The 19,056-nt window shown below is 51.7% G+C and overlaps 8 protein-coding genes across 8 annotated transcripts; 4 read left to right on the forward strand and 4 right to left on the reverse strand.

Annotated features, from left to right (window-relative positions):
• Positions 1–297: 297 nt before the first annotated feature.
• On the reverse strand, positions 298–1,560 carry BDZ83DRAFT_770014 (uncharacterized protein; the record flags this gene model as incomplete). The annotated part of the gene is given in 3 exon segments (XM_060515334.1): positions 298–444; positions 496–600; positions 613–1,560. The coding sequence occupies 3 exon segments, from the start codon at positions 1,558–1,560 to the stop codon at positions 298–300; spliced, it is 1,200 nt and encodes a 399-aa protein (XP_060357918.1).
• A 487-nt stretch (positions 1,561–2,047) lies between these two features.
• On the forward strand, positions 2,048–3,859 carry BDZ83DRAFT_770025 (general substrate transporter). The gene is made up of 5 exons (XM_060515335.1): positions 2,048–2,148; positions 2,200–2,978; positions 3,026–3,231; positions 3,314–3,494; positions 3,545–3,859. Exons 1-5 carry the CDS (start codon positions 2,053–2,055, stop codon positions 3,801–3,803), a joined length of 1,521 nt encoding a protein of 506 aa, XP_060357919.1. The 5' UTR covers positions 2,048–2,052; the 3' UTR covers positions 3,804–3,859.
• Positions 3,860–4,187: 328 nt separating this feature from the next.
• Positions 4,188–4,940, reverse strand: BDZ83DRAFT_542139 (uncharacterized protein; the record flags this gene model as incomplete). The annotated part of the gene is made up of 1 exon (XM_060503408.1): positions 4,188–4,940. A coding segment is annotated over one exon (753 nt), but the record flags the coding sequence as incomplete, so codon positions are not given.
• A 1,885-nt stretch (positions 4,941–6,825) lies between these two features.
• On the forward strand, positions 6,826–9,073 carry BDZ83DRAFT_189392 (uncharacterized protein). The gene has a single exon (XM_060501584.1). The coding sequence runs from the start codon at positions 6,989–6,991 to the stop codon at positions 8,813–8,815; it is 1,827 nt and encodes a 608-aa protein (XP_060357921.1). The 5' UTR covers positions 6,826–6,988; the 3' UTR covers positions 8,816–9,073.
• An 8-nt stretch (positions 9,074–9,081) lies between these two features.
• BDZ83DRAFT_593564 (cytochrome P450) lies at positions 9,082–10,893 on the reverse strand (the record flags this gene model as incomplete). The annotated part of the gene is made up of 3 exons (XM_060506639.1): positions 9,082–9,302; positions 9,358–9,818; positions 9,884–10,893. 3 exons carry the CDS (start codon positions 10,891–10,893, stop codon positions 9,082–9,084), a joined length of 1,692 nt encoding a protein of 563 aa, XP_060357922.1.
• A 585-nt stretch (positions 10,894–11,478) lies between these two features.
• Positions 11,479–13,390, reverse strand: BDZ83DRAFT_657839 (NAD dependent epimerase/dehydratase; the record flags this gene model as incomplete). The annotated part of the gene is made up of 7 exons (XM_060510989.1): positions 11,479–11,912; positions 12,004–12,384; positions 12,501–12,531; positions 12,571–12,786; positions 13,072–13,117; positions 13,172–13,235; positions 13,384–13,390. 7 exons carry the CDS (start codon positions 13,388–13,390, stop codon positions 11,479–11,481), a joined length of 1,179 nt encoding a protein of 392 aa, XP_060357923.1.
• Positions 13,384–14,659, forward strand: BDZ83DRAFT_643338 (uncharacterized protein). Its single transcript, XM_060509665.1, has one exon. It carries the CDS (start codon positions 13,830–13,832, stop codon positions 14,583–14,585), a length of 756 nt encoding a protein of 251 aa, XP_060357924.1. The 5' UTR covers positions 13,384–13,829; the 3' UTR covers positions 14,586–14,659.
• A 2,183-nt stretch (positions 14,660–16,842) lies between these two features.
• Positions 16,843–18,542, forward strand: BDZ83DRAFT_593547 (uncharacterized protein; the record flags this gene model as incomplete). The annotated part of the gene is made up of 2 exons (XM_060506637.1): positions 16,843–17,259; positions 17,457–18,542. 2 exons carry the CDS (start codon positions 16,843–16,845, stop codon positions 18,540–18,542), a joined length of 1,503 nt encoding a protein of 500 aa, XP_060357925.1.
• Positions 18,543–19,056: the final 514 nt, after the last annotated feature.

Genomic DNA, 19,056 nt, shown 5'->3' on the forward strand with positions numbered 1-19,056 from the left:
CACAAGCTGGGGCTGAAGTTGACTTTACGGACGAGGTTCAACTCGCCATTGAATACCTGGACGAGGTCAAATCACGCAACGCCATAGCGGAGAGAGCAGTTGCCATCCTTAGGTCTTCGTTGGACAAGGGAGACACAGAGGCATACTATTCATGACATCAAGTGACATTCTCTTTATCTTATCTTAGCTCCGTCGACCTCACAACCCAAAACCAAACGCAAGCTTTGCTTCAGCACTCAAGTCCTTCAGTCCCACGTATCCCTTGAGTGTTCTTTCGTCCAAGTCATTTCCTTCTTGCTAGTCTGGCGGTGGTCTTCCATAAAGAGTCTCGGACAGTTGTCTTCTCACATACGCCTTGTTGTTTATAGTCGTGGGACACGCGGCGATATACAAAACTAATGCATTTTCCGATCCCTCGTGCACTGGATCAACTGCATGGCAGACCTATATCATAATAATTAGCCGCTGCAAAATCTAAAACGCAGCACAACTTACATCAGCATGCCACCAGACAGTGTCGCCCGGCTCCATCTTTGGTACATGAATCAAGCACTCTTCCAGCCTCAGGTGAGGATGCGACGAACGACTAAGCCACTGGCTCTAGGTCTTGACCGTCCCGGGGAAAAGACCGGACTCATCAAGAGTCCACTTGGTCGCATCCATTACGTCCACAGAGTCGACGGGAGGCTTGAAAAATGGTCTTAGAACCATGTATGTAATGACAGTAGCCACGTTGGGGTAGACGAGGAGTGTTCCCTCGCTCGGGGCAGTTCGTGTCAGGGCAGTCCACCCTTGAAATGAGCGAAAGACCGATGAATGAGCAACGCCTGGGTATAACTCTTGGTCTGCGATTTTCCGCAAGCTGAGGTCATAGGGATCATGTAGCTCAGGCTTTCCGGAAAAGATGTTGCCATATACCTCTCTGTATGCCGCATCTGCCCATCGAGCTAGGCTCCCGGCGTCAATGTGCGGCCCGAGTCCGAGGAATTTCTGTCGCGGAGGTCTGTCTCGTACTCCATCATAGTAAACCAAAGGGTCTGGTGACGTATCTTCACCGCTTTCATCGTGCCAAAGCTGGTTGAGAAGGCGTTGAAGTTGAAGGTGGTTTGGGTGTGATCTTACGGCGTTTTGGGTGGGGGAGTCGTACAGCATAAGCATTGAAGGGGTCTCCTTTGGCCATCCCTGGATCTTCTGCTTGTTTTCGGCAACGCAGTGTTTAAGGTCTGCGTAGTGTTGAGTGGTTTCGGTTTTGGGAACCACCTCACGAATGACAAAGGTGCCGACTCTCTTCGCCTCGTCCATTTCGGCTTCCGTAAAGCCCTTGTCGAGAAGCATGCGGGCGTTGAAGACTGGAATAATGCCACGACCCTTGTCGACTATCTCATCAGTGACAGCCTTGAGCTGTTCACAGACTCGAAGCCAACTCTCTGTCAACGCCTCGGCACCGTACTGGGATATAATTGTCTTCTTGGTGTCGAGAAAGTCGGGGTCTTTTGGTTCAAGGGCGTCCTTGTCGGTGTATTCCGGCCATGCGGGCCACTTTCGGACGCCTCCGGGCATCTTTAGGAGGAGTCTTTTGCTACTTCAGGTTTCTGGTGAGCTGGGCTTTGAATGTGTTGGCGGCCAAAATTATGAGAAATGCCATCTTAAGTAGCTTATCATCCACCGCTCGTCTTTCGGCATTTTCGATGCGATATTCCATGCCCCAGGACCGCCCATGTCAAGTCGCGCCGCCGGCCGAGCCAATGATTCAGTCTGTCAAGACCCGCCCGAACTCGCCCGAGGGAACAAGCTCGTATGAAAGGTGACATTTCCCCGCGATGGCAATCTGGGATAGTAACTCTGTTCCAGCCGGTAGTTACCAAGTGGGCCAGCGATAGGCTCGCCCGAACTCACCCGAGACCTCGAGACAGCCAATCAACTTGAGCAGATCACAAATTACCACGACTTACAATCAATGGGATATAAGGGTGACCAAGAAGCCATGCGACAATATGGAATGATAATTGATAGAAGTCAGGCGATTTGTAATCAAAGCCACACATCAGCAACATGGGTTTTGAGCGTAAACATGTCTCCAGGTTGGTACCGGCCAACTTGAAGTTGTTGTCTCCTTTGCTTCTGGCTGTGGCCATTGTGAACTCGGCAGTAAGTACCGTTCCCCAAAACTGGAGCATTTTACTAACCAGAAAATCAAAGACTCTAGGATACGATGCTTCAGTCATGAACGGCCTCCTTATCCTTCCCTCATACACCGAGTACTTCCACTTGACTCCTGCCTTAGAAGGTCTGAACAACGCGGCATCATGGATGGGAGGCATTCTGGGTGCCTTCTTGATGCAGCCGGTGCCAGATTACTTCGGGCGTCGAAGAGCCATCCTGGTCGCGTCAGTCATCACAGTAGTTGGCATTATTCTCCAAGCCGCAGCGCAGAACATTGCCATGTTCGTCATCGCTCGAATCATTGTTGGTATCGGCTCTGCGATCAGCAATGGCGCTGCTCCCACTCTGCTCGGAGAACTTCTGCCAGCTCGCAAGCGCGGCCGAATTCTCGGTCTATTCTTTTCTTGTTTCTACGTGGGAAGCTTGGCCTCAGCCATTGTCAACTACGGCAGCCAAAACATCCAGAGCACTTGGTCTTGGCGTCTTCCCTCTCTTCTTCAGTTCGTGCCAAGCTTGTTGGCAGTGATACTAGTGCCATTCGTTCCGGAGTCCCCACGCTGGCTGATTGCAAAAGGCCGTAATGATGAGGCCCTTGAGGTTCCTGTTATCATGCAGGGCAAGGGGGTCGAAGATATTCAGCAAGGACAGGAGAGCTTGCATGAGATCAGAAGCATTATGAAGAAGGAGGAAGAGGAGTATCCTCGAAACCCGTGGAGAGAGATCGTATCCACGCCCGCCAATCGGAAACGCCTCGCCATTCTCTGCACATTTGGTCCCATGATCAACATGTTTGGCAACTTTATCATCTCGTATGTGTCATTTTCAGATACCTTGACTTCTACTTTTGCTTACTCCGAGCTAGGTCTTACCTTACCAAGATTTTGAGTCAGGCTGGTATCAGGGACACAGTGAAGCAAACACAGATTCAAGTCATCCTGAACTGTTGGTCATTTGCTGTTGCAGTCTTTGGCAGCTTCATGCTCGATATATTAGGTAGAAGGAAGCAAACCTTCATTGGTGTGGGCGGGATGATTGCCATGCTCTACATTGTGGGCGGCCTCATTAAGAGTGAGTTCTAACCCACGCCTTCGGCCGGCATAATTGCCGTGAACGTGGCCTGAGGGAGGGTCAATGACTAACATCTCCGTAGCATATGGCGAATCAACCAACCAATCCGGAATCTACGGCACGATTGCAGTCATCTTCCTGTTCCAAGGGTTCTACGCCTTTTCCATCACGCCAATGACGAGTCTGTATCCCACGGAAGTTTCGCAGTACAAGCTCCGAGCTACGGGGATCGCAATCTTCCGCATGCTGGACTCTGGCTTCGGGTAAATTTACCACGCTGTTCGTTTCAAAACTCTCTGCTGACATTGAATAGTCTGTTGGCTTCATTCACAATGGCATACGCAATGGCAGACTTGGGGTGGAAGTTGTACTTCATCAACGCTTCCTGGAATGTGGTCTTCCTCGTCATAGCATACTTTACGTTTGTCGAGACCAAAGGACTCAAGCTGGAAGAAATTGCTGCCAACTTTGAAGGACCCAGGATTTTGGAGGCGAGCATGGAATATTCGGTTTCACAAGAGATTTCCGTCACTGAAAGAGGAGTTCAGAGTGTTGATACGAAGTCGATGTAGACAATTGGCTGACACTTCAAATCTATCAATGGAGGGGCAATGACGCATTGTTTTTCTCAAGACATTTGGGAGGGTTTTTTTTCCAGATACAGCTTCATCACTTGAGTCCACTCACTGTCCTTGGACTTGAGCAAGGACCGCATCCATCTCATCTAAAGTTGGAAGGTTGACAACCATCAGGTACAGCGCATCTTGTCGCATCAACTTCTTCAGCGGCCGGTTTCTCTTCCGCTTCTCGCGAGCTTCCTTTCCAAACTTCCGCTCTCTGCCTGACGCCTCGAAGCGTTCCTGTCGTCTCTGCTTCAGACGTCGAATTGGGCCCTTATGCCCCTCCGTCGAACTGGAAACCTCCGGCCCTTCTTCTTCGGATGAATCTTCTTGCATGAGCTTCGAATCAGGATTTTCTTTCTTAAATCTGTCTGTAGCCTTTCGATCGTAGTACTTTGAGATGGAGTCTCCGAACTTCTTCACCATGTTTTGCTTTTGCCCCTCATCCATCTCGTCGAGTTGAGGAAAGACGAGCGGCGCTGGCTCGGGGATCTCAGCCTCGCTCTTTGTTGTACTCGAACCCGAGTGCAGTAGCTTCTTCCACTTGCTCTGTTTCTCGCTGCCTTCTACGGCCTGGGTGATATTGTGATCCAGATCGATGTTCTCCACGACTTCGCTGCTAGACGGCTTGTACTTTACAATAAGAGTATACAAGCCACGAGGTTTGAAAGAGTTTTCGTTCATGACTTCTAGGTAGTTGTTTTGCTTGTAGTTGACGTAGCCCCTGCGCGATGCCTCAAGCCCCGTCTGCACTGAGAGCGTCACAAGCATGGTGATGGGCGCAAATCCACCAACGATTGTGTGAGCGAGATCTGCACCCATGACGCCGGCGTTCACGACCCCGAACCACGGACTTCCTTTGATGCTGTTCTCGAAGCCGTCAAGGAACTCGAGCCAGGTGGCTTGATCTATGCCGCATTCTTGTAGGACCGGGGCGTAAGCCCGCACGAAACCGCGGTGTCGAGACTCGGGCCGACGTTGAGGAAGTATGACTGGCATTGGTAGACCGGGCCTCTCGCTTCCGAGGTTAGAGGTCTCTGGTGGTGGGTGTTGAACGATGAATTCTGCCAGCATTCCCTCGATGTCTTCAACTGGTGCCCCATGCTGATTGCCGGAGGACTGTGACTGGGCTTGCTGGGCTTCGTCCAGCGCTAGGGTCCAATTTTCGTCAACGTCGCAATCATCCCCCGTCGCTTGATGTTGGGCTACTGTTGCATGGCCAGATGCGACTGATGAGCCTGCTTGGACTGGCTGAGTGGGCACATTGCTATTCTGTTGCGTTGGTGTCGGTTGTTTCTGATCTCCCTGGAATTTCTTTGCGGCATCGACAGCGCTGCCGATGATTTTCGAGATCGGCCCACGACGGTTCAGCATGTTGGCGGCGCTATCGGCACGGACAACGTGATGGACTAAACGGTTGAGCTAGGTCTCAGTAGGATGCTAGGTATGTCACTCGACAGAGAAACTTGCGCAAGACCAGTCATTCCGCACGGCACATTCTATCCGATATAACATGATTATAAAGAGATGGGCATTCCCCCGCGACGGAACGCCTCTATCAGCAATAGCCTTCACGATTCAGAGAGCTGACGAGAGAGTTTAGCGTAGGATTTCAGGCGGGGTAAAGAGACGAAAATCCCCCAAGTGGCTGCTGTCTCGGGCGCGAGCTACGTCCGGCCCTTGCCAAGTTCTAACATGAAGGCGTGCCATTGACGAACCAGCGCTCATCACATTTTGGCCTCAAAGGCTCAAAGAGCCCCCAAGTCACATTTTTGGTATGCTGTGCTCCTTGATAAGAAATCAGTGCAAGCGAAGAGGATGTCGCCTGTCGAAGAATTGAGTTTGGTCGGAGAAAAGAGGATTGGGGTGGTGCCGCTGATCAGGGACAGCGACTGAGCAGATGAACCCATTCAATAGGGCAGGGTACATGGGTTGACGGCTTAGCGCTTACAAGGCACAGCCAGAAGAAGCGATCGCAATAGCTAGGCACCCAGAGAACGAAGAAAAAGGCGGCAGGCAATCGCAGCATGGCAATGACAAGGACTTTGCCTGGTGATGGTCTCGAATCCATGTAGCAGACGATGTTGAACGCCTCAAATTCCTGGTTCCGCGCAGTTATGCGTAAGATTCAGCTCTCAAGGACTAAGAATGAGCTTGTTTGCGTTAATCTTCATGTTGGTTGCACAACCGCGTCATACTTGGGCTTTACCTCCACATAATTGCATTGCCATCGGCTACCTATTCTCGTCTCAAACCCCTCTCTCCTTGAGTGACACTAACCTCGCAGACGGCCATTGTTGGCCATGCAATTTCCAGGATTTCCGTCAAGGACTTTGACAAATGAGAGACTCTCGACGCGTCAGCCGGTGCCATTGACTGGATCTCAAGCGTCAGAACCGTCAAGACCGAATTCTGCACCCAGCAGATCCCCATCCATCAGACAACGCCACATATGACAGCCACTGTGGCACCAGCTAAACCTGAATTTCCTGGGGTAACGTAACCGTGTGGCGGGTGTTCTCGTGGCGCCCCTCCTAAATGACGACTGCCAATGGAGGGACATCCCACATCGTGAGTGGAGAGGCCGTTTCCCTGTTTTCAAGGGCGAACCTCCTCGGATCCGTGTGCCGGAGCGCGTTCAACACCGGAGACAAGCTTCCACTACTGCGGGAGCGGATGGAAGCTCGATCACACATCCCCGCAGTTCACGTCATGAATCCCTCCCTCGCCGTCATGAAGGTGCTTCTCGAACCGAAGTTTTGCGCTCGGGAGCTGAGTTTTCTGCCAGCGGAACTCCACATGAGCTCATAGCAACACAATTCGGAGCTGAGACATGGCCTGCTGATACTGCGAAGACGGCGGCAAGATGGTCTGGACCTCTGGGCTAGGGAAGTTGACGAAGGTGACATCACGCTGGTTGTTGGACGAGAATGGATGAGCATCATGTCTCGAGAAGCAGTATTTGATGCTCTCTGTCCCTCAGCCTAATCGTCTCAGAAGAATAGTCAACAACACAACTTGATACCAACACAACACAAGCTACTTTGATACCCCAATAATCAAGCCTCAATCCTTTATCCTACCAACACTAACATCTCTTTACTACCTCTACAACTTCAATAAGTCAATCAGCAATCATGGGTTTGGGAGCTAAAATTAAGAACGCCCTCCACAGCGACGACCACCCTCAAAAGACCACATACGAGGGCGACCAGCCACCCGGCGCATTCCCCTCCGACTCTACCACAACCGGAACCTCCAAGCACACAACCGGTGGCTACACCGGAGGCACCACCGGCACCACCGGAAGCCACGTCCCTGGTACTACCGGCACCAGCACGCATCACACCAGCAACACCACTACTGGCTACAATGATCCCGATGGAGTTCACGGCCCTCACGCCGGCAGAGTAGCCAACAAGGCAGATCCGAGAGTGGACTCTGACCGGGACCACCGCGACGCGCCCACCTCCGGCTTGACCGGCAACACCTACGGCACCACTCACGGCACAACCACCGGCCACACGGGAGGCTTGACTGGCAGCAACACCGCAGGATACAGCAACACCACCACGGGCTACAATGACCCCGATGGCGTCCACGGCCCGCATGGAGGAAGAGCTGCCAACAAGCTCGACCCCAGAGTCGACTCCGATCGCGACCACCGTGGTGCTCCCACAACGGGTCTGACTGGCAGCAACACCTACGACAACACCACCGGCACCGGCCACGCCGGAGGTCTGCACAACAACCCTCACGGTACTACTGGAAGTGTTGGAGGTGTCGCTGGCAACACCACCACCGGTTACAATGACCCCGATGGTGTTCACGGTCCTCATTCCGGAAGAGCTGCCAACAAGCTGGATCCCAGAGTTGATTCGGACCGTGACCACCGCGGCGCGCCTGGCGCAGGTCTCACCGGCACCCACCGCCCCCATGATTCCGGTGTCGAAGTCGGCCACGGTGTTGGCCACAACAAGCCCTACAAGGGCGAGTACCTTGCCAACGCTGAGCGCACCAATGCCCAAGACCCCTACTGGGGCGACGTTGGCCGCGACGGTTCTGCTCTCAACACGGACCTGCCTCTGCGCCCCAATGAGTCTGCTGTTGGCCATGGGGGTCCCCAGGCTGTTGGTGGAGGCCACTACAACCCCGCGGCGTCCACACACCACGACCCTGCCTCCAGCGTCGACCGCTCCATGGAGGGTCGTGACTTCACTCACCCCCACAGCTCCGGTGCTGGAGTTGGCGGTGCCGGCAGTGACCCCTACAGCGGCGTTCACAGCGCTGCTCACAACCCTCAGGCGGCTCTGTCCGGGGGTAACGTCAACGACCCGTACGACACTCGCATGAGAGACAGAGACATGGGTCGTGAGCGCACCGGACACGGAGCTGCTGGTGCTGGTATTGGTGCTGGCGTTGGTGCTGGCGCTGCCGTGGCTGCTGGACAGGCTGCTCACAGACACCGCCGTGATGACTTGCACGAGTCTGGTCTCGGAGGCAACAACACTGTTGGCAGCGTCAACTCTTCTGTTGGACACAACACTCACGGAACCCACAGCGGCGTCACCGGAACCCATGGCGGTGTTACTGGCACCCACGCCGGTGGTGTCCATGATCACCACCGCTCCAGCCTCACCGGCAACGAGCCCGGCGTGCCCAAGACTAGTATGCTCGATCCCTACAACGAGTCTCCTACCGGTACTCACGGCACCCACGGCACCACCCACAGCAACGTTGCTAGCACTGGTCTCGGAGGAAACACTGGATCTTCCGGTCTAAACCAAGGTACGCACTCTTCTCATGTCCCTGGCACCACCGGCCTGGGACCCCAAGGAATGGGCCCTGACCATTACGGCCCAGGACATGACGGAGCCAAGGTTTTCCACACCTGCACCAAGTGCGGCGAGGACAATGACATTAGCAGATACTTCAAGAAGGATGCTGTTTACCGCATGAACTAAGGGATTTGTTCAATGGAAGCGAGCACTGTACCTATACCTTGTTGTATTCATAGTTAACTCATAATGATCATGACCTTAATGGCATTGCTGCATTACTCTCACTTCCCCTCAATGTGCACACAGCCACTATAAGCATTCATGACGATCTCATCACCGAGTTCAGGCAAGAGCGCCACGATTCGATTTGTTTTCGCAAGTTGTTCACGCGTTCTTCCGAACTTCATCCTTACAAGAGGAACTTGAATTCAGTAAAACACCAAAAATGCTCACCAACGTCTCTTCCAGCGTATTCGCATATCTCTGTCCGGCGGCACAGCTCCCGCACCTACGTACGCCTTGTCATTCATAGGAGGCCTTTCTGAATGCGACCCATCAAAGCTGACCCAATCTTCAAATTCAATATCAAATCGAGACGTAATCATAGCGACAGCCAGGATGATCTCCTGCTTAGCAAAGAAACGTCCAGGGCACATGGACACACCACCACCTACGACACACATGTTAGCCCAGGTCATGATGATGGCCGAATGTATTCGGCTTACCGTAGGGGAAAAAATCGCTCGGTCTTCCGGCTACGGAAAACTCCTTGACTTGATGAAGCTTGCCATCTTCGTCCTCTTTCTCGACGTATTTGATGTGACGTTGCGCCCAGAATTCCGACGCAGGGTGCCCCTCGACACCCCATACTGACTCTTCACGATGTCCAATCTGCGTCGGTGCCTGCACCAAAGAGCCTTTACTGAGATGATATCCATCCAATTCCATTGATTCCATCACTTCGCGGGTGATGTTGATGGACACGTGCATTCGCAGTGTCTCCACGTAGATGGACTGAAGCAAGGGCAGGGTAACTAGCTTTGCCACGTCAAAGGTTGGCTTTCCAGTATTGGGATCAACGATGGACACCGAGTCGACCTCTTGGCGGACCGCCTGGAAGAGCGACCGATCTTTTATCACTTCCATGACAGCCCAGGCCGTTTGGGGCACAGAATTCGAGTTGATGCTACACGGAAGTTCTCACGTCAGTCAGGCTACTTCCACAACCAGAGGAGAAACTGGGTTCCCTACCCTGTGATACTTCCAATGTACATCCCAGCACGCGATTGAAGCGAGAATCCTTTTTTCTCCCAGAATTTTGAGTGTTCGCGTTGCAGTCTCGAGCCAAAGATCGGTTCCCAATCGGCGTCGGCATCAGGCCCGTTCCAGTCAAACTTAGCCCATGCATCAGTCAGGAAGTCCGACATCATTGATAGGGTCTTGCGCTGAATCTGTTTCGGCCTCGGATTGATCCAAGTCGGAAGGCCGTACATGAGCTGCATCGCAATCGTGTCGAATTCCCAGAAAATGTCGACGAATTCCGGATGGTCCTCAATCAGCTTCCGCCCTGCAAGTGAGATAGTCGCAGCTTCTGCCATATCCTTCTTGAGATACTTGAACAGCTGCAAGGTTTTCCACTCGTCACGGAGCTGCTGGTCAAGCTTCTCGCCGAAAAAGGTGATGAAAGACTCCGCCAATCTTGCAGTAGCCTCTGCGCGGAAGAGATGCTCGTTGAAGACGTGATGCAAGCCAACCCAGAACCTCTGATTCTCAGGCATGCTCTCAGATCCCGCAGCCGGAGTCTTTAGACGACCAGATCTATCGTTGTACATTACCGCCACGTCCTCGTCAATCATTCCTTGCACCCTCCCATTGACCATGACGATGAACTTGTCCGAGCTGAGCGTGTTATTCGAGCTGTTGCGAAATAGCTTCTGCACATTGTGAGAGCCTGCGACCAAGTACACAGTGTCGGCGCCGAGGTTGAACTTCACGACACTGCTTTTCTTCAATGCTTCGGTAGCGCGCTCGAGAAATCTGCTATTGTCGGTGATGTACTGATATGTATTCGAAACATAGGGGATGAGACCCGGCAAGCTCGGAGGCTCGTTTGCCTTTGGCCGCAAGACATGGCGGAGGAAGGCTATGCCCAGGAGTGGTAGCAACAGCCAGGTGATGATTGGTGATGTCGCATGTTGTTGGAGCGACTGCCAAAGTCCCTGGTTGCTGCCAAATGACTCGGAAGCATTAGTCGAAGCCATCACCAGCTGTCTGACAAATAACTACCCCAACGATATGTGAGGCACTTGGTTATGATGAAGAGCTGTGGTCTCGGTGAGGGGTAGATAGACCGTTGTTTTTGTCTCGGAGGCGCACCATACCGTCATCCGAAGTTTGGCTTTGAGTTATCCCGCCGGTGCGTATCGCTGGATTGGGAATGTTACACTAGGCTCGTTCAATTCGTCATGAACATGGATGCCCAAGAATAAAGCCGAAGGATCGAGGAAAACATGCAGGTGACTGGCCAATCCTCAACGAGGGGTTTATAACCCAGGAACGCGTCGAGAGTCACCGTACATGGCAAACGCAACTGCATCCTCAATCAAATCGTCTCGCTCGCATCTGCTTCCGATACAACCAGTGAGGTGCGCACGAAGGATTGCGCTAATTCAGAGTGCCCAATCCACGGTCTTATGAGCGAACGGGTGTAAGCGCGTGCTAGCAAGTCAGCATCTTCCCCTCGATGACGCCCGAAGACCCTGGTCGAGCGGCTATCGTGCATCACACCGCATCTCATATATGTTGAAAGTCTCGTCTGATTTTTTAAAAAGCTCGTTGAAACCCGTCTATGCACTGTCCAGAGTCTTCAGGTGCTCGGTGTTGGTTGCGATGCTTTGCTCCAAAGAGATCCAACCCGGCCTGCCCAGCCTCTTCAGCAGGCTCTCTGCCCTCGCAATGGGCTTCACTGTCACTGGATATTCTTCATTGTGGAAATCATCGGCAAACTTCCTTCCCGAATTCTGCTTCCGAAGGATATCCAAGATAATGTCCCAGTTCATTGGATAGGCAAATGCGAAGATGCGTTCATTCTTGACATCAGGCAGAATAGCCGCCGCAACGTGCAAGGCAGCATCATCCTCGACGTCGACAAAGTAGTGGGGAAGATGCCAAAGTTCGGGGAGAGTCTTTCCCTCGAAGAGCTCGACAATGAGGCCGAACGACGACGAGCCTCCAGTTTGCGAAGGGTCAATGCTTCGCCCAAAGTTGAAGTCTGGCACAACTTGCAAAGAGGATAAGAGTAAGCATGTGCGGTCATGTCATGAACGAGGCTTCTTCTATGTTGCATCAGGCAGTATTGAACGCCGACTTACTCGAGTTGACCACGATATCTGGCCGATTGGTTTTGTTCTCTTCGTAGAACTTCCAGATGTTTTGCTCTTGCTCCATCTTACTTGCGCCGTAAATTGCTCCGCCGTGTTCAACGCCCCAAGGAGGAGGCGCCCAAGCCAATGCCTTGGCGTCGTGACCAAATGTGTCCACATCCACCGTCTGGCCCTTTAGGGCAAAGAAGTTTTCCTTCTTGAGTGGCATGAGAGTTGAGGCTGATGAAGTTAGGACGAACCGTTTCATGTTTGGTTCCTTGTATGCTGCCTTGATAGCGACCATCCCGCATTTCACTGCGCCTCCAATCACTTCGGCCGGGTCGCCGTTGAAGTCGATGACGGTGGCAGTGTGCACGAAGATTGACGCCCCTATGATATTAAGTCAGATGATCCTACATTAGAATGGTGCACTCGAAAATGCATGCATGAAGCAGGGGGGGTTCTCGGAGCTTGACGTTGTGTTCGGGGGGCACAGCAGCACTCACCTTTGATAGCCTCATCATACGCGCCATCGACCTGCATATCAGAAACCACATGTAGTTCAAACTTCCCTACCCCGTACTTCTTCTCAAAGTGTGGGACAAGCCAAGCACTCTTCTTCGGGTTACGGACCGTTCCGCGGACTTTATATCCATGTCGGATGAACTGGTCTGCGATGTGAGACGCAATGTAGCCATTAGCGCCAGTGATGACTGCAATTGATCCCTTGGGGACAGCAGGGTTCTCAATGAACGTCATACTCAATCCGGTAACGGCGAGTTTGGTGTGTGTCTGTGACGTTGCTTGAGTTCAGATGCCGTGACGTATAGCTGCGTTTGAATGCGTACAATGTGGTGTGAACAAGGAGAAGGGGAAACGAAACACGAGGACAATTCAGAGGGCATGTTCTTATATGATTTGGATCAGCATATGCCATAGAGAGTTGCCATTGAGAGATATCCTGTTACGTGGCCGGCCGGAGAAAACAAACATCTCCGTCAAGTGGGTCGGTGAACCGGGCTCGACGTGATGCCGCCGAAACATGGAGCGGAGGCAGTGGGTTTTGTCCGCCGTCACCTTGACCCGCAAGTCAATAGAAGTTGACTCGGGCGCCACTGAAAGACTAGTCAGAAGCATCATGGTTTCATCGATATAACCTCAACGATTTGCAACTTACCGAGGAATTGGCGGACGTTGTGTGGGTTGAATTGGCCCCGAATACTGTTCGTTGCGAATGGAAGCTATCAATTTGTCTTCAGACGAGTCCACAGGTATCGCTCCTCGATGTGTCAACCATCATTCCGTATACATGTTGACTAAAACTTCACTGAGGTACTGAAGATCTGAACAACGTGGGTTGGAAGTCCGCAGCTTGTCTCGATTCCTTACCTGTCATTAGGAAGCAAATATTGTTGGGTTTCGCGAGAAGAAGTCAGAGTTGACCTCGGCGCCAATTTGCATGCAGAAACTTCCGTCTCCTTCCTTCAAAATATTGATGGTCTCCTGCCATCGTTCGAAGGAGGTTGGCTGAGCACGATGCTACAATGGTGTGTGGATGAAATGCACCGTAAGCTGCGTCATGATGCATGCAACCCTTGCAAAGCTGAATCCCAGCTGAGGTTAGCTCAGAGCGGCATCCTAAGTAAGCAAGGCTGCGAGAAATTTAGCTATCGCAAAATCCGTCAGCACCAAAACTATTGAGCTTCAATTGTGACTGACCGCCGCAATGGATTGGTCTCCGAGCCTTGCGTAGCGGAAGCCATTGGGCACACCAACGGACGGCTTCCAACACCAGAGCACTTCATGCTCGGGAACTCTCCCTGGCTGCCAAAGCCATGGCGAACAAGCCTAAGCAGATTCGTTTCGAAGAAGATGGGTTCGAGGATTGGTCAGACTCACCAAGCTCGCCTTCCCGTTCACCAACGCCCAGTGTCAGCTCCTTTCAACGCGACTCTCGCCCAAAACGCGGCACGACGCGCATTCCTTCACGTATTGTGTCCAAGCGCGCATTGATACATCTTGGGTACTCCTTTGCCGAAGATGGGGACACAATTGTGGTTCAGCTGGCACTCGGACAGGACCACATTGAGGAACTTCTCGAACTGAGTAAAAGAATTCGAAGTTCAGACCAAGGGGCTTCTGAATTCGGCGAAAGCGATGAGGCGGGCCCCCGAGATGAAGATCAAGGCTTTGACTGGATCAACGTCAACGCACCTGATACGGAGACGCCGCAGCTAGAGACGGGAGAATTCGAGGACTTCTCTGCACTCGAGGACAGGGAGTCGACACTAGATGACACGGATTGGGATTGGGACGATCTTGAAGGTCCAGTGATCTACTCAGGGGTTCTAAACCTGAACAGCACAAAATCATCCATGGATAATGACATGAACTCTACTGCCGGCAAGCTTCTGGCTTGGAATCAAGAAAAGTCGGATCTCATCAATGGAGCTAAGACGGAACTCAGTACAGTGCATGCAGCAGAGTTCTACATGGATCGAGCCGGCAACCAAAAGATCACTCTTGCCTGCCCGGAAGACTATGAGTTTGGGGCTACAGACGATTCCCTTGTTCGGTTACGATGGCTGTGAGAATAACCCGAATCATGAGGCAAATGTCGAATCTGACAAAAGATACTTTAGACACGTACAGTCCGAGTCCTTGAACATCGCGACTATGGAGGTAAGCTTTGAACAGTCGTGAACAACTTCACAAACACGGAAGCGTGGTCACTGACCGACAAGTAAAGACTCTGATATCAGACTGTCCATATATATCCCAATCACTAAGACTAGTAGCACTAACAGTTCTCAAAGAAGTTGCTGCGAAATGTGGAAGATCTTCAGAAAATGGCTCTTACCTCGAACCTGGCTCAATGATCCAATACATTGGGAGATACAACAGCTCACTTGGGGTCTATGAAGACGAAGATACCTCTGATACCGAACCTGTAGTCTTCATCTCTTCACCTCACCTTCTTCTTACCGACAGGCACTCAGCCAAAAGATTCCCCGGGAAGCACTATATGAGGAGTCTTCGAGAAGTTCTGTATGGCTATGACGACGAAACACACCCCAACAATGAGTCTCGAGGACGAAATTTCAAGCTTGACGAGAATGGACCACCCAAATTGAAGGTTCCGCAAATTTGGACCTTGATAATTGGTGCAGGTAAGTTTTCCATCTACTAAATAGTCGCCGGTCGCGCGCGTCAGAGACACTCGCTTACACCTCCTGACCAAATTAGACCTGATCGTCACCTTTTCAGAACTTTTGTCGCCGGAGATACATCAAAATCTGATCAAGATTGACCGGACAAGATCATCTGCGGGACTTTACACCGTCAGACTCATTGACGAACGAGCCATGTGCCGGTATCATGTTGTCGTCAAAGCAGACTGGAAATATGCAGTTAGTTCACGGTTGACACCAGATCCATCCCACCAGGAATCTTACTAAGAATTGGAGGACTTCCTAAAGCATGCGGTAGCACTGGCACTTAAGGGACAAGGTCCTGTCAATGCAGCTGCTTACGTGTTAGTCAATGATTATTGGGGCATAATCACAGCAGATATCTGGCTGAACTTACTTGCGAGCGAGACCATTGAGGACTATGTCTTCGGAATCCGAGAGAAACACGAGGCTCAGCGGAGACCCAACGAGGAATTCCTGGCTCTATCGGAAAAGCTCCTCACTGCGGGTAGCAGGAGTAATCTGGGCAGCCGCAGAGCGTCGCGCCGGAGGTAAGACACGAATGAGATCTTACGTCTTTGTGCGCCATATGTACTGATAATTCTCCACCATTCACCTAGTTCATTCAGGTCCGACTCGAGAGCCACAAACTTGGATCCGATCGACATGGATATGCAAATGGTACTGCATCCTGGTATGTGGGAACACGGTGGTGACTCCTCGAGTCCTTCAGAGGACGGGTTAGAACAGGTAGGAAGCGACGCGTTTGAAACGTCAACGATGTCTTTTGACTCACACTTGGGCGTTGATAATGCATCACTCGATGGCACTGTTGACTTGACTACATCCATGTCAGAAACAAGCTTCAGGATGAGAAACATGGCCAACTTCGAGTCATCTGTCTCGCTTGGGGGTGCTGGAGCCCCGAGGCTCTTCAAGCTTAAAAAGGAAACAGAAGCATTGGATCAGACGAGTGGAACAGTACGTAATTACATCATTCTCATGACGGGACGAAGCTGACAATGGTTTCCTTGTGCAGACTGGTAGCCCACGATTACAGCCTAGCCAGTCATATGTCGAGGTTGTTGAGGAAAGAAGATTTACTCTCCCACGTGTTCACGGACAAACAACGCGATCTATGTCAACGAGGAGCTTGAGATCGAACCTCACGCCCGACGTTCCTGTGTCGCGTCATAGACGACGTCGAAGCCGTTCAAGAACTCGAAGCTTTACTTATGCCCGCGACTCTCCCCTAGAGGCAGAGCCACTTCCATCTTGGCTCACTGATCAGGAGCAGTTCAGAAGGACACGCAGTGATGCAAGTTCGTTCAACGGCTCGTGGACCAGACAAAGTCCCGATCGGGGATTTGGGACGGGTTTTCTCTCCACAAGCTTACCGCCACTGAATCTAGACGATCTCAGCTTTGTACCGTTTCTTGCCTGGAGATTGACATGGGACGACGACAAGAGAACACAGCTTGAGATTGAAAAGACCCTTACTCAGCTACTGGGTAATCTGAATGCGACTATCGAGTCGGATAAAGTGGGAAAATGGTACAAGGCTTCTTTCGAATGTACCAAGGGCGAGCTTGCCCAGCGATTAGCTAGCATGCTGCAATTATCTCCACCCAAACCAACTGGAGAAGTGACTGAGGGCATGGCGCAGACCAACTCGAGGCTGGACGTCAATCCAGGATCAAAATCTGTAGCTGACGCCGATCTACATGAACCAGATCTAAAGACCAGCATTGAACGCGAGGGGTCTACTGGAAGCCTTGTAGCTCAAGCGTCGACGTTGTTCGGGTCTACCGAAAATGAAGAAAATGAGTTCGATCCGAAGGTTGAACCCAACACACACTTCCGCCAAACTGTACACAATTCATCATGCGAAGATCTCCGATCTGTTAATGATCCTTGGAAGCTGAGAAATTCCAAGGACCATGAATCATTCCTCCTGTCAAGAATCTTCAGCGTTTCTCGAAGCATGCTCAGCGCCTTTCTTCCCGACGAGGGGCGTCTTGTTCATCATCCGGTTTGTAAACGATTCTGGGGTTCAGTCGACGCAATATTGAGGGTGAGGGCTTCAAGCAAAATGCAAACGTGTGTGTCTGAACTAACATCTTTCAGGGGCTTAAGTGGTCGATCGATGAGATGAAAGGAACGGATCAGCGTTCCTGGTTTGTAACACGGCCAACTACGCCCTTTCCGCCAGGAGAGTCAGCCTCAATCTCAGGGTCAAGAGCTCTAGGCGATTGTGATGACTGCGACAAGATGAAAGGGTACCTATCACCAGAAGAAGCACTCGAACATTGGCACAAGATTCACATGAGAACTCCGTGTCTGCGCCAAGCGAAAAAGGGTCGGGTATTTGATGATCCCTGTTTCGTCTGGATCCGCCGCCATGAAGTCGAAGAATCCTCGACTATCAGATCGAAGGAAGCTCCAAGAAACGAAGTCGTTTCGTGTCTAGAGCTCTTCTATGAAGAGTTACTAGACATGGTTGACCGGACGGAGGAACTCCACAAGCTGGTCATGAGCGTAACCAGCTTGAGCGACTCGGCCAACTGCCACGACAACCGGCCTCATCTGCCCAATAGCATTGTTGAGGCTTTTGAGCAGATCGTCGGCCTTTTCGTGCTGAAGGCCAAGGAGATTTCTTGGATGAACAGGCTCACTATCACTCCTGATTCGTTATACGGCCGTCATGCTGAGCGACGCTTGATGGATCTCAAGAGGAATGGAGCAGCAATCAGAGAGCGTGTTCGCAATCACCTCGACCGAGCGAAGGAGGATATCATCCTCCTGGGAACCAGCAGGGGCGACATGGACAGAATCATTATTGCGCCAATAGGTCCTGAGTTCCTGGCAGTCGCGCTGATTAGCAACTTGCAGAATAACATCTCCAAGCAAGGCACCAACGATAAGGTCGATCTCATCAGCCACTACCGGAACCACACCGCAAGACTCCGGTTCAACACCAACCGAAAGCCGAAGCGGCAGGCTTTTGTAGAGATCCATGCTCTCGAAGAGGAGTTGGAGGCTTTGCAGATGGTGGTCGCTTCCCAACAGGGCATGCTGAGGGCGTACCAGAGGCTCTTCTCCCCTTTGACTTTCAAGTACCCTACGACCGACTGGATCTACTACAAAGAACGGAAGTCTCTGTTCAAACTCGAGAGCAAGTGCGTGCGCAGACAGCAGCGTCGCTTGGCGGAGCGCGACAGGGCGCTTGGAGTTCTTCGGAAGAAGGTGAGGGTGTTGAGAGACGAGACGAAGCAGAGGATTGAAATCCTTGATGAGGGACATGGAAAGGCGATTCGGGTGTTCACCATAGTGACCTTGTTCTTCTTGCCCTTGTAAGTCAATTGTCACCTTGAATTGTTGAACTTTTGAGGCTGATCATAAACTTTAGGTCATTCGTCACAAGCTTTTTTGGAATGAATACGACCGACATCAGAGATACCAACTACGACCAAAAGATCTTCTGGATCTCGGCCCTCCCCGTCACTTTCGGGGTCATAGGATTAGCATTTCTGTATGGCTACAAGTGGGATTTGATTGCAGCATGGGCAAATAGGACTTTCAGACCGCTTCGAAAAGGCACGGCTCTGCAGGAGTTTTCACGCGAGGAAGTCCCGACTTGGACGAGTACGGCGGAACCAAAAGATACCTGGTTACCAAATCACGAACGAGCCAGCGTGACCGGATGGAGGTACAGAATGTCGTACCTGTCCGCACGACAGCGACAGAGGAGGGGTAGAGTTCCTAGGAAGAAGACGGACGATAGTCTCTTCCGGCCCTAGCATTAACGAGGAAGAGGTAGTTTCAAGTTGAGGTCAAGCAGAATGCTTGTTGTGATTTTCGAATAAATAAA

This window comes from Colletotrichum acutatum (assembly GCF_030867785.1).
Source record: "Colletotrichum acutatum strain CBS 112980 chromosome Unknown BDZ83scaffold_220, whole genome shotgun sequence".
In the NCBI taxonomy this organism is placed as follows: domain Eukaryota; kingdom Fungi; phylum Ascomycota; class Sordariomycetes; order Glomerellales; family Glomerellaceae; genus Colletotrichum; species Colletotrichum acutatum.